The sequence below is a fragment of the Suncus etruscus genome, chromosome 6 (genome assembly GCF_024139225.1).
Source record: "Suncus etruscus isolate mSunEtr1 chromosome 6, mSunEtr1.pri.cur, whole genome shotgun sequence".
In the NCBI taxonomy this organism is placed as follows: domain Eukaryota; kingdom Metazoa; phylum Chordata; class Mammalia; order Eulipotyphla; family Soricidae; genus Suncus; species Suncus etruscus.
Window position 1 is genome coordinate 51,240,510 of NC_064853.1, and position 9,941 is coordinate 51,250,450.

The window sequence follows — 9,941 nt, forward strand, 5'->3', positions numbered from 1 at the left end:
TGGGAATGAGACAAAGCTGGCTTTCCGGAGTCTGATCCATGATGCGATTTCTGAGACCAAGCTGGGTCCGAGTCCCAAGGCAGAGAAAGTGCCACCACCCTCCAGCCTCCAGGCGGGTGCAACCGGATCGAGCCTCAGGGCGTCCCGTTGTGAATCGAGGGGCCACCTCTGGTTCTAGGTGGCTCCCCAAAGCAGTGAGATCCAGGGTGGAATTCTAACCCAGCGCAGGACGGCCCTCGCGGCGGGCCTCGGGGACACACGCGCACGCACACAGGGGGGCAGCCGCGGCCGGGCGCCCTCTGCAGCGGCCACTCCTCCTCCTCCCCGTCAGCGGCGGGCTTTTGCGCACGACGCAGCAGCGGGGCCGCTTCACACGGGGCGGCGATCGGCGGATAAAGCGGGCGGGCGCGGGCGCAAGCGGACAACGCCGGGCGGGAGTCCCGCAGGAGCGCGCGCGGAGCTCGGGCTGCGGCGGCGACCGGCCGAGACGCTGCGCCCCGAGGGCTTGAGCGCGCGAGGGTGGCGAGGCCGGAGCACGAGGGGCGCACGCGCTGAGCGGAGGCGGCGGGAGAGGAGAGGGGAAGTGGGGAGAGGAGAGGGGAAGAGGGGAGAGGAGAGGCGCGCGGGCTCCTCCTCACAGCCGAGAGCTTCCTGAGGGCCGCTAGCCAGCAGGGCGCCCTCGACCGACCGGGCGGGAAGTCATGGAGAAGAAGCACCTGTTGGATGCCGAGGTCGGAGGGAGGTAAAAGCAAGAGAGAGAGCCCAGAGTGGGGCGGGAAGATGAGCGGCGGCAACGGTGTGGCGCCTTCGAGGTGCCATCTGGCTTGGACTGGTTTGGGCTGGTTTGGATTGGTTTGGGCTGGTTTGGGCTGGTTTGGGTTGGTTTGGGCTGGTTTGGGCTGGCTTGGGCTGGTTTGGGCTGGTTTGGACTGGTTTGGGCTGGTTTGGGCTCACACACGACGGGTGCGGAGAGCTGAGGCGAGCTGAGGCGTGGGCACCCGGCCTGGAGAGCCGAGGCGAACCCCAGGTCCACCTGTGGGAGCCTGGCGCCTGAGCCCCGCCCCTCCCCGCACTTTGCCCCCAAGCAGCCCCGCCCGGGGAGGTCCCGTGACCCCCCAAGTACCTCAGGTCTAGGTCTCTGTCTTTCCGGTGGCCCAGCCCGGCTCTGTCCGCTCCGCCGGGCCGCCCCGTCCCGTCCCGTCCCTCCGCCCCTGCCTTCCCCGCCCCTTGAGCCATTCCCAAGGTCTTGGCCGCCTCCGACTCCTGCGGAACGTTCCGGCCGGCACCCTCCTGTCGAGCACTCTTCAGCACTTGGAATGTCCTCGAGTGTCCTTCCGTTTGGACGAAAGGGGTTGCCGACCCCCCCGAGATGGGCCTGGAGGCAGCCACCTTGCCCCTTCCAAGAGCTGAGCAGCAGCAGCCCTTCTCCCAACCTCTCCTCCTCCAGCAGGTCCTACTCGGAGTCTCTGGGCCCAGATGGGGCCGGCTGGGTCCCGATGCCCCAGCCTGGCCTGAACCTGCAAACCTTTGAACTGGCCGCTCAGAACAATCATTACTGCCATGCCCAGAAGGGTCCCGGCAGCGACTACGACCGGAATGTGCGGGCCCGCCGCCAGCTGTATGTGGCCTCTGCCATCTGCCTGTTGTTCATGACGGGGGAAATCATTGGTAAGGAACTTTCTACTCCACAAATGATGGTGGGATGATTTCCCCCTCCCCCAATTTTTCTTTTTGTATATTCTGAGTACCCCAATGAATGGAACGTTTGCAGTGCTGAGTGTTTTCACATACTTGTTTAGCCATCATTTGGTTTCCAGGATTACAGTAACTCGTGAACAAATACAGGCTGAAAATATGACGTGTGCTTTTGGTATAACCTTTATTGTGATGATTGTTCTATTGCTTTCAATCTCTTACTGTGCCTAGTTAACTTGATCATAGGTAAATATGCATAGGATTAATAGTTTATATATAAAAATATACAGCATTCAGTACAATTCCCAGTTTAAGGCATCCTCTAAAGGTCTTGAAATGAAAATCCTGTGTAAAGGGGGGGGTAACTGCTATTCCTGCTCTTGCATACAACCCTTGTAGCATCCCTGCACTGTCATATAGCTGCTGCTTTGAGTGTATATATAGATGATGCCACTGAGGCTCATTAAGGTTAAGTAATTTGCCCAAAATTACATAGAGCTCTTAGGAAAGGAAAAGCCTGAATACCTAGAAAGAGCGTTTCCTGAGTGTCTTGCCAGGTCCTGTTTGAACTTGGTTTTCACCTCCTCATTCTAAGTAAGTCTTGTGAATAACTCTGTGAACTTTTGTTCACAGAGAACAGAAGATAATCTTACTGGCTCATAGTTACACAGCCAGTGAGAAGAGAGATCCTGAATCCAGTGTTTTACTCCCAAGGCCACAGTTGCCTGCTGCACATGGAGTTTGAAAAGTTGGCTCCTTGGAGAGTCAATAAGCATCATCCATCCTGGTTCTGTTCCTACAGGTGGGTACCTAGCACATAGCCTGGCAATCATGACCGATGCAGCCCACCTGCTCACTGACTTTGCCAGCATGCTCATCAGCCTCTTCTCCCTCTGGATGTCCTCCCGGCCAGCCACCAAAACCATGAACTTCGGCTGGCAGCGAGCTGGTGAGAGTGCTGGTTAGGATGGGGCTGGAGTAGAGAGAGACACATGGGTTCTTAGGGGGCTGCAATGGCTGAATCCCTGCTTGAAGCTGAGAGGGTGATGTGAGCTTCTGTGCTCTGTACATCTGACCTACAGAGAGGGAGAGTAAAAAATAAAATGGCCAAACTTCCAGTACAAATGAATGTAGCAGTAATGGAGCTCATAATACCTATGGGCTAGGGATCAGGGCAATAGTTCAATGGATAGGGCATTTGCCTTGTATGCAGCCATGCTGGGTTTGATCCCTGGAATCCTATATGGTCTCCCAAGCCTGCCAGGAGTGATCCTATCCCTGAGCTAAGAGCCAGGAGTTAGCCCTGAATACCACTGGGTGTGCTCCTCCCCCAGAAAAAAACCCCAACAAAAACCTAAAATTTCATGGACCAGCCATGAGGGTGGGGTAGGTGGAATAGATAATGGGGAAAGGCTAGCAAAGTCTTCTGAAGGGTTTACACCTTTTTTTAAAATTATTATTTCTTAGGCTACATTGTTCTTTTCCTCTTGGTAATAGTTGTCCCCACTCTTCTTCCCCAAAAATGTTTTTTTTTTATTATTATTTTTTTGTGGTTTTTGTGTCACACCTGGCAGTGCTCAGGGGAAACTCCTGGCTCCATGCTCAGAAATTGCTCCTGGCAGGCACGGGGGACCATATGGGAAGTCAGATTCGAACTGAAGACCTTCTGCATGAAAGGCAAACACCTTACCTCCATGCTATTTCTCCAGCCCCTGTTTTTGGTTTTTGGGTCACACTCAGCAGCCCTCAGGGTTACTCCTGGCTCTATGCTCAGAAACCACTCCTGGCAGGCTCAGGGGACCATATAGGATGCCGGGATTTGAACCACCGTCCTTCTGCATGCAAGGCAAATGCCCTGACTCCATGCTATCTCTCCGGCCCAAAAAAATGTGTATATTTTTAATATGTCCGTTTCTTTACATATAAAACAAAGGGCTAACACAGATGGCTTCTTCAATGTGTTCTAGCTCTGTCACTCTGACATCTTACCTCTGGCTGAGGGAAGATGCAATGAGGCCAGCCACACCTTCCACAGAGCTGTTGGGAACAAGGCCTGATTTTGCTTTTTGTTTTTGTTGTTGTTGTTATTTATTTAGGCCACACCCAATTGATGCTCAGGGGTTACTCCTGGGTATGTGCTCAGAAATCGACCCTGGCTTGGGGGAACCACATATGATACCAGGGGATCAAACAGAACAGCGATCCATCCTAGGCTAGTGTTTGCAAGGCAGACACTTTACCTCTAGTGCCACCTCTCCGGCCCAAGACCTGACTTTGCTGGGGGATCTCCTGGAGAGTGGGGAGCCTCAAGGACCCCGGCTAATTTGTTTGTGGCTTTCTTTTCCTCAGAGATCCTGGGCGCCCTACTCTCAGTGCTATCCATCTGGGTTGTGACTGGGGTCCTGGTGTACCTGGCAGTGGAGCGGCTGATCTCTGGAGACTATGAGATTCATGGAAGGACCATGCTCATCACATCAGGCTGTGCAGTGGCTGCAAACATCATGTGAGTGTGGACTTGCTTCCCTAAGGATCCTCCTTCCTCCCTCTTGCCATCTGCTACTCTCAGCAAGAGGCCATGCTTGGGGTCCAGTATACACCTTAGAGACTGAACTTTCCAAATGCCTGTACTCAGGGACTGGCACACCTGGGTCAAGCCCAGGCTCTTAGGAGCTATAATTTGGGGACAGAGTCAGACCACCAGCACAACCCCCATTCATGCCAGGGAATGACCTGGAAGATTTTAAGCCCAGCATGGGAAGTTTGTTCTTCCTTTGTTTCTTGTCGGAGCAGAAGTTTGTTCCTTTTTGTTTGTTTGTTTGTTCTTTTGGTTTGGGGCCACACCCAGTGGTGCTCAGGGATTATTCCTGGCTCTGGGATTAGAAATCACTCCTCGACGGCTCTGGGAACCACATGGGATGCCGGGATTGAACGAGGGTCCATCCCGGTTTGGCAGCATGCAAGGCAAATGCCCTACTGTGCTATAATTCGGCCCCAGAAGTTTGTTCCTTATAGGAGCAGAAGTTTTTTTTTGTAGGAGTAATTCCAAGTAAGTGTCCTAAATTTGAGCTCAGGAAGAGGTAGGGTCTGTAGACCTTGGTGGTCATATCTGCATACCTCTTCCTCAGGGTCTTAGGCAAACTTCTCCAGGCGTAGCCTTCCATCTTTGACTCTTCTGCTCTGAAGAGTTGATATTTGGGAATCTTGGGGCCCAAATTAAGCCAACCATTTTTGTTTAAAAGTGCTTGGGCACTTTGAATCAAGGCTACATGGGCCTCATGCCCCCAAAAGGATCATGCAATTTGGGCTGCTGGACTTTGGCCCTACAGGGAAGCCAGCTTGCCTGCACGGGTACTTTTCCTTGGCTGGTGAACCATAGCTTTGTCTCTGCTTCTGCAGAATGGGGTTGACGCTTCATCAGTGCGGTCATGGGCACAGCCACGGTCATGACAGCAGCCAGGAGCAGAACCCCAGTGTCCGAGCAGCCTTTATCCATGTGATCGGAGACTTTCTGCAGAGCGTGGGTGTCCTGGTGGCAGCTTATATTCTATACTTCAAGGTTAGAGCTGGGGGCAGAGAGAAACTGGGGAGGGGAAGAGGGTTGTGTAGATTATTTGAGGATTACTCTTTACACGGGACTCTCTAGATTCTGGTTCCCTCCCAGCTCTAAGCAGAGGGTGGGGAGAGGAAGGAGCATTTATCCAACAACTGCCAAGTGTCATCACTTCTGGTGTTCACACTGACCTCAAGGGATAGGTGGTGTTTTCTGCTCAAATAGGTTTAGTGATCTGCTCAGTGTTATCCAGCTAGTAAGCTATGGAGCCTGAGTCACTCCCAGGTCTGTGCTGCTTAAGTCTTGGCATTGCCGTGTTTGGTAGAGGAAAGCAGCAGATGTTGCGTCTGGAACCTGGCTCTACCCCCTGCTTGTCATGTGATGTGTAGTACCTGCTCTAATTGAGCCTCAGTTTCCCCATCTATACCGGACCTTAACTGGATGGTATTTAAGATTCCTTTTAGGTCTGTGCCTGGGACAAGAAAGGGTGGGAAGGGATTTCCCTGTCTGGCATGTCTTCCCTGTCCTGTTGGGCACAGATCTGGGAGGTGGGCCATGTGCAGTCCTGTTCTGTGGACAGCCCCTCTCTCTCTGCCTCCCCTCAGTGCTAGTAGGAAGGGAGAAGGGAAACTGGGCTTTGAATGGTAACCCCCAGCTCCATACCTCTTTTTCTTGCAGCCAGAGTACAAGTTTGTAGACCCTATTTGCACCTTCTTGTTCTCCATTCTGGTGCTGGGGACCACCTTGACCATCTTGAGAGATGTGATCCTGGTGCTGATGGAAGGTAACTCAAACCTGGAACTCCCTTAGTGCTTGGAACTCTCTAGCTCTAATCCAAGTGGGGGGTCAGGATCCCTCACAGTGGTGGGGAGCCATGGTCTTGAACCTGATACAGGTCTTGGCCAAGAGCAGGTCCTCAAGTATGGCCATCCCTGGAGATGTTTCTAGATTGCACCTTCCATCCCCAGATCCCCAAGCAAACCCCAGTAGGGAGGTACCAGAAGGGGTCTGTGTCCCCTGACTCTTCCCACATGCTTTCAGGCAGAGGGGCACAGACTGGGCTTCCATAGCATGTGGAGAGACTGGGGTGCAGGAAAAGACATGGTGCTAGATATATTGGCCTCATAGGGGTAAATATCAGCTCTGCTCACCAACAGGGTCTTCTCTGAAGATATGACATTTGAGTGGCAGGGTGCCCTCAGCACGGGAAGGAGGGAGCAGTTTCCTATAGCCTTTGTCCTTGCTGTTCCCAGGGACCCCGAAGGGTGTGGACTTCACAGCAGTGCGGGATCTGCTGCTTTCAGTGGAGGGGGTGGAGGCCTTGCACAGCCTGCACATCTGGGCTCTCACTGTGGCCCAGCCTGTGCTCTCCGTCCACATCGCCATTGGTGAGCCCCCGGGGAACATGGTCAAGTAGGAGAGGCTGCTGGGCATCCCATCGTTCTAGGTGATCCCAGATGCCTGCAGTGCCTTCATACTACCTGGCCCCACACACGGGTTCTCACTTACAGTATTGAAGTGATCAGCACAGCCTCATGTATAGACAAAGAAATCAAGGCCGGGGAGAGTGTTCTGGTGAAGCCACTTGGCCTGGGTTTTCACAGCGACAGCAAAAAGCTGATGGCTGGCTGCCTTGGAGGCTGGGGCTTTTTTGCTCTTTCAGTGTTGGGCCAGTATGGGATCCCCAATAGTGGGATAGTACAGGAGTGGGAAGAAGCTGGGGATTCTTGGCGCCCCCTATCCTGGTCTGCTAGGGGTGGGGTCTGAGACCTGAACTCCTGAGTAACAGGTCCTCTGGAGCCTCCCCACTGTCCCCTCTGTACCCCAGCTCAGAGTGCAGATGCCCAGGCTGTGCTGAAGGCGGCCAGTACACTCCTGCGGGGCAAGTTCCACTTTCACACCATGACCATCCAGATCGAAGTCTATTCGGAGGACATGAAGGACTGTCAGGCCTGCCAAGGCCCCTCGGACTGACTGCCCAGCTGGGAACCAACTAGGACACAGATAGGCTCTGCTTCTGGTCAGGCTGCTGCTCACCAGGCCCAGCCAGCATTCACCCTACTCAGCAGTTAGAAACCTCAAGACTTCTCTGTCTGCCCCAGGGTCCTTCCAAAGGAAACCTTGCTCCACTCCAGGGAGGTCCTGACAGGTGTAAAGCTAGTGTGAACCCCCTCATCATTTCCTGTGTCTACTCCTGGGTTTGGGGGTGGGGTCTGATCCTCAGTTGATGCTTTTACTACCAGCCTCAAGGACAATGAGGCAGGGTGTGAGGTGACAGGTAAACAGCCTCAGCATTCCCTTGCCTACTTACTGGGTTGCTTCACATTTCCTTGCCTACTAGGCTGTTTCACATGTCCATGTCTGATATGGCCTTTGCCTTACACACCCAGGAAGCAGCTGGGAACAGATGCCCTCCCTTGCCTCCCGCAGTGTGACTTAAAGAGCCCTGAGGTTTGGATGGTTGGGCAGAACCCTGGATTCCCACATGTCTCCCTGCAATGAATGGCAGGGGTATCCAGGCCCATTTTGGCTTTTGTCACTTTAACTGGGAGCCATATGTTTTGTTTTCCTGGAGGGAGAAGGTGACTGACCAGGAGGAACCTGTTTCCCTCTTTTTATTTTTGTTTTTGGGTCACACACAGCAGTGCTCAGGGGTTACTTCTGGCTCTACACTCAGAAATTGCTCTTGGCAAGCTCAGGGGACCATATGGGATACCGGGATTCGAACCACCGTCCTTCTGCATGTAAGGCAAACACCCTACCTCCATGCTATCTCCCTGGCCCCACCTTCCCTCTTTCTTAAACCAAGCCATGCCAATACTGGGTCAGAGCAAATTCCAGGGCATTTGGGCATCGGGGCATTTCCTAAATGCTTCATAGGCTGTTCTACTTCTCTTGGTCTGTAATGTCTCAGGGATATTGACACTTGAAGTTAGAGGTTACTGGACAGTACTGTTGCTAGTATGGCCTAACTCCAGAACTGGGAGACAGGACAAAGCAGAGCGGCCAAGGACAGGAGATGCTGGCTTTTGTGACAAGTGTAGATTCCTCAATAAGAGGTGGTGATTCAACAATTTGAAGAGTGAAAACCAGCCCCTGGCCCGAGTGGTCAGTCTCTGCCATTTCTAGCAGCTGCTCCCGTATACCACCTAACAATCTTACTGTGTAAACCGAGCCAAATGTGAAGCACCTGAAGCAAACTGGAGTGAAGTGGCCTGGGGCTGCCTGCGCAGGAGCCAGGAAGGCTTCTCAGCCCCCTGGAGCAGCACTAGGTTGTTTCTGATTGTGCCCTGCCCTATGGCGAGAGGAAGGGTTGGTCACTTGCCTCCCTGAATCCCTCTACCCATCTATGAAAAGACCTCATTGTGCCTTTCAGCACTGGTGGCTAGAGTTGCTTATGAACTATGCCAATGAATTCTTCAGCCACTTAAAAGTTGTGGGAAGTCATTTATATTGGCATAGAGTGTGCTATGTCTGGGGGTGTGGGGGACATGAAACTTGTGGTGGCTGTGTTCCACCTTAATCCAGTCTTAGGGGAATCAAACACCCAATTCCTCCATCTTGTGGTAGATCCCAGGAACCTGGATCCTGACTTTTACCCTATCTATACCCCTCTCATGAAATGCTCACTATGGTGTTTCATCTTTACAGATGAGAAAACGTGCTCAGAAAAGCTGAATTATACTCGCTTTAAGTCACAAAGCTAGTGTGAGGCAGCTAAGATTTCTGCCTCATTTCTAAAGCATAGAGTAGGGTTGGGGTTCTGCTCAGTTTCACTTGGTATAGGGTTGTATTTGGCTAGGTTATGCCATGGTCATGTCAAGGCAGTTCAATGTTCTGAGTGCATAACTGTGACTGGGGGAGGAAAAGGTGTCTCTTTTCCCTGGCTGGACCTGGCACCCAGGCTCTGCCCACACTGGGAAAGGTGCCTGGGCCACAGCTGTGAGCTTCCTCACTTGCCTTCCACTGTTCTTGACTGTGGGCCAGTTGCCTCCCCTCTCCTCTCATACCCACTCCCCACCTCCACCCCAGGCATTTGGGAGTGTCTTTCTAGCCCATGAGAAGATATACTTTCCAAGGGAAAGCCCTCTCTAACCCCAGCTGTGACTGACCCCAGAGAGGCCCTGCGTCATCTAGGAGCCAGAAGTCAAGTTGGGGTGTCTGGAAGAGTTCTTGGTGGACTGCATGTCCTGCCAGTAGTCACAGGAGTTTCCGAAGCTGCCAGATCATCGAAGCAGGAAGACAGGCTGGGGGAGCTAGTTCAGTGCACAGAACATGTTTTGCATACAGGAGGTCAAGGTTCAATTCCCCATACAGCAGGACCCCAGAGTACTAAACCAGCTATAGCTCCCAACACCGCAGGGTGTGACTTCAAAATGAAAAGCACAGAAACCTCTCACTACCTACCTGTCCGTGGACTGGACCCACTACTCCTATCCTCAACCGGGCCCTTCTCCCCACAGCTGCTGTTGGGATATTTATAACCTGAGCATGAGAGGGCAAGGACACAGCTTTATTTGGGATTGATAATCTAGTTCCAGGTAGTTGAATCCAGGTAACACAGCGTCCCCTCCCCCACTAGACTCACTACCAGGGTATACAGGACAACTCCTCCTCCCTGCTAGTTCGTCTAAAATTGGTGCCTTTCTAGGCCTGAGTGTGTCGATCAAAGAAGCGTAATTGTGCGTGTAGATCC

The 9,941-nt window shown here is 52.9% G+C and overlaps 1 protein-coding gene across 1 annotated transcript; it reads left to right on the forward strand.

The window, feature by feature from the left end:
* The first annotated feature begins 1,316 nt into the window (after positions 1 to 1,316).
* Positions 1,317 to 7,219, forward strand: SLC30A2 (solute carrier family 30 member 2). Its single transcript, XM_049775553.1, has 7 exons — positions 1,317 to 1,668; positions 2,498 to 2,644; positions 4,045 to 4,198; positions 5,092 to 5,251; positions 5,924 to 6,029; positions 6,499 to 6,633; positions 7,074 to 7,219. Exons 1-7 carry the CDS (start codon positions 1,317 to 1,319, stop codon positions 7,217 to 7,219), a joined length of 1,200 nt encoding a protein of 399 aa, XP_049631510.1.
* The last annotated feature ends 2,722 nt before the right edge of the window (positions 7,220 to 9,941 follow it).

Excerpts from the sequence above, each read along its gene's own strand:
- SLC30A2 (XM_049775553.1), top strand. The coding sequence starts at position 1,317 with ATGTCCTCGAGTGTCCTTCCGTTTGGACGAAAGGGGTTGCCGACCCCC. Across the intron at positions 2,645-4,044 it reads CTTCGGCTGGCAGCGAGCTG|AGATCCTGGGCGCCCTACTC; the intron begins GTGAGAGTGCTG and ends TCTTTTCCTCAG. Across the intron at positions 4,199-5,091 it reads GCAGTGGCTGCAAACATCAT|AATGGGGTTGACGCTTCATC; the intron begins GTGAGTGTGGAC and ends CTGCTTCTGCAG.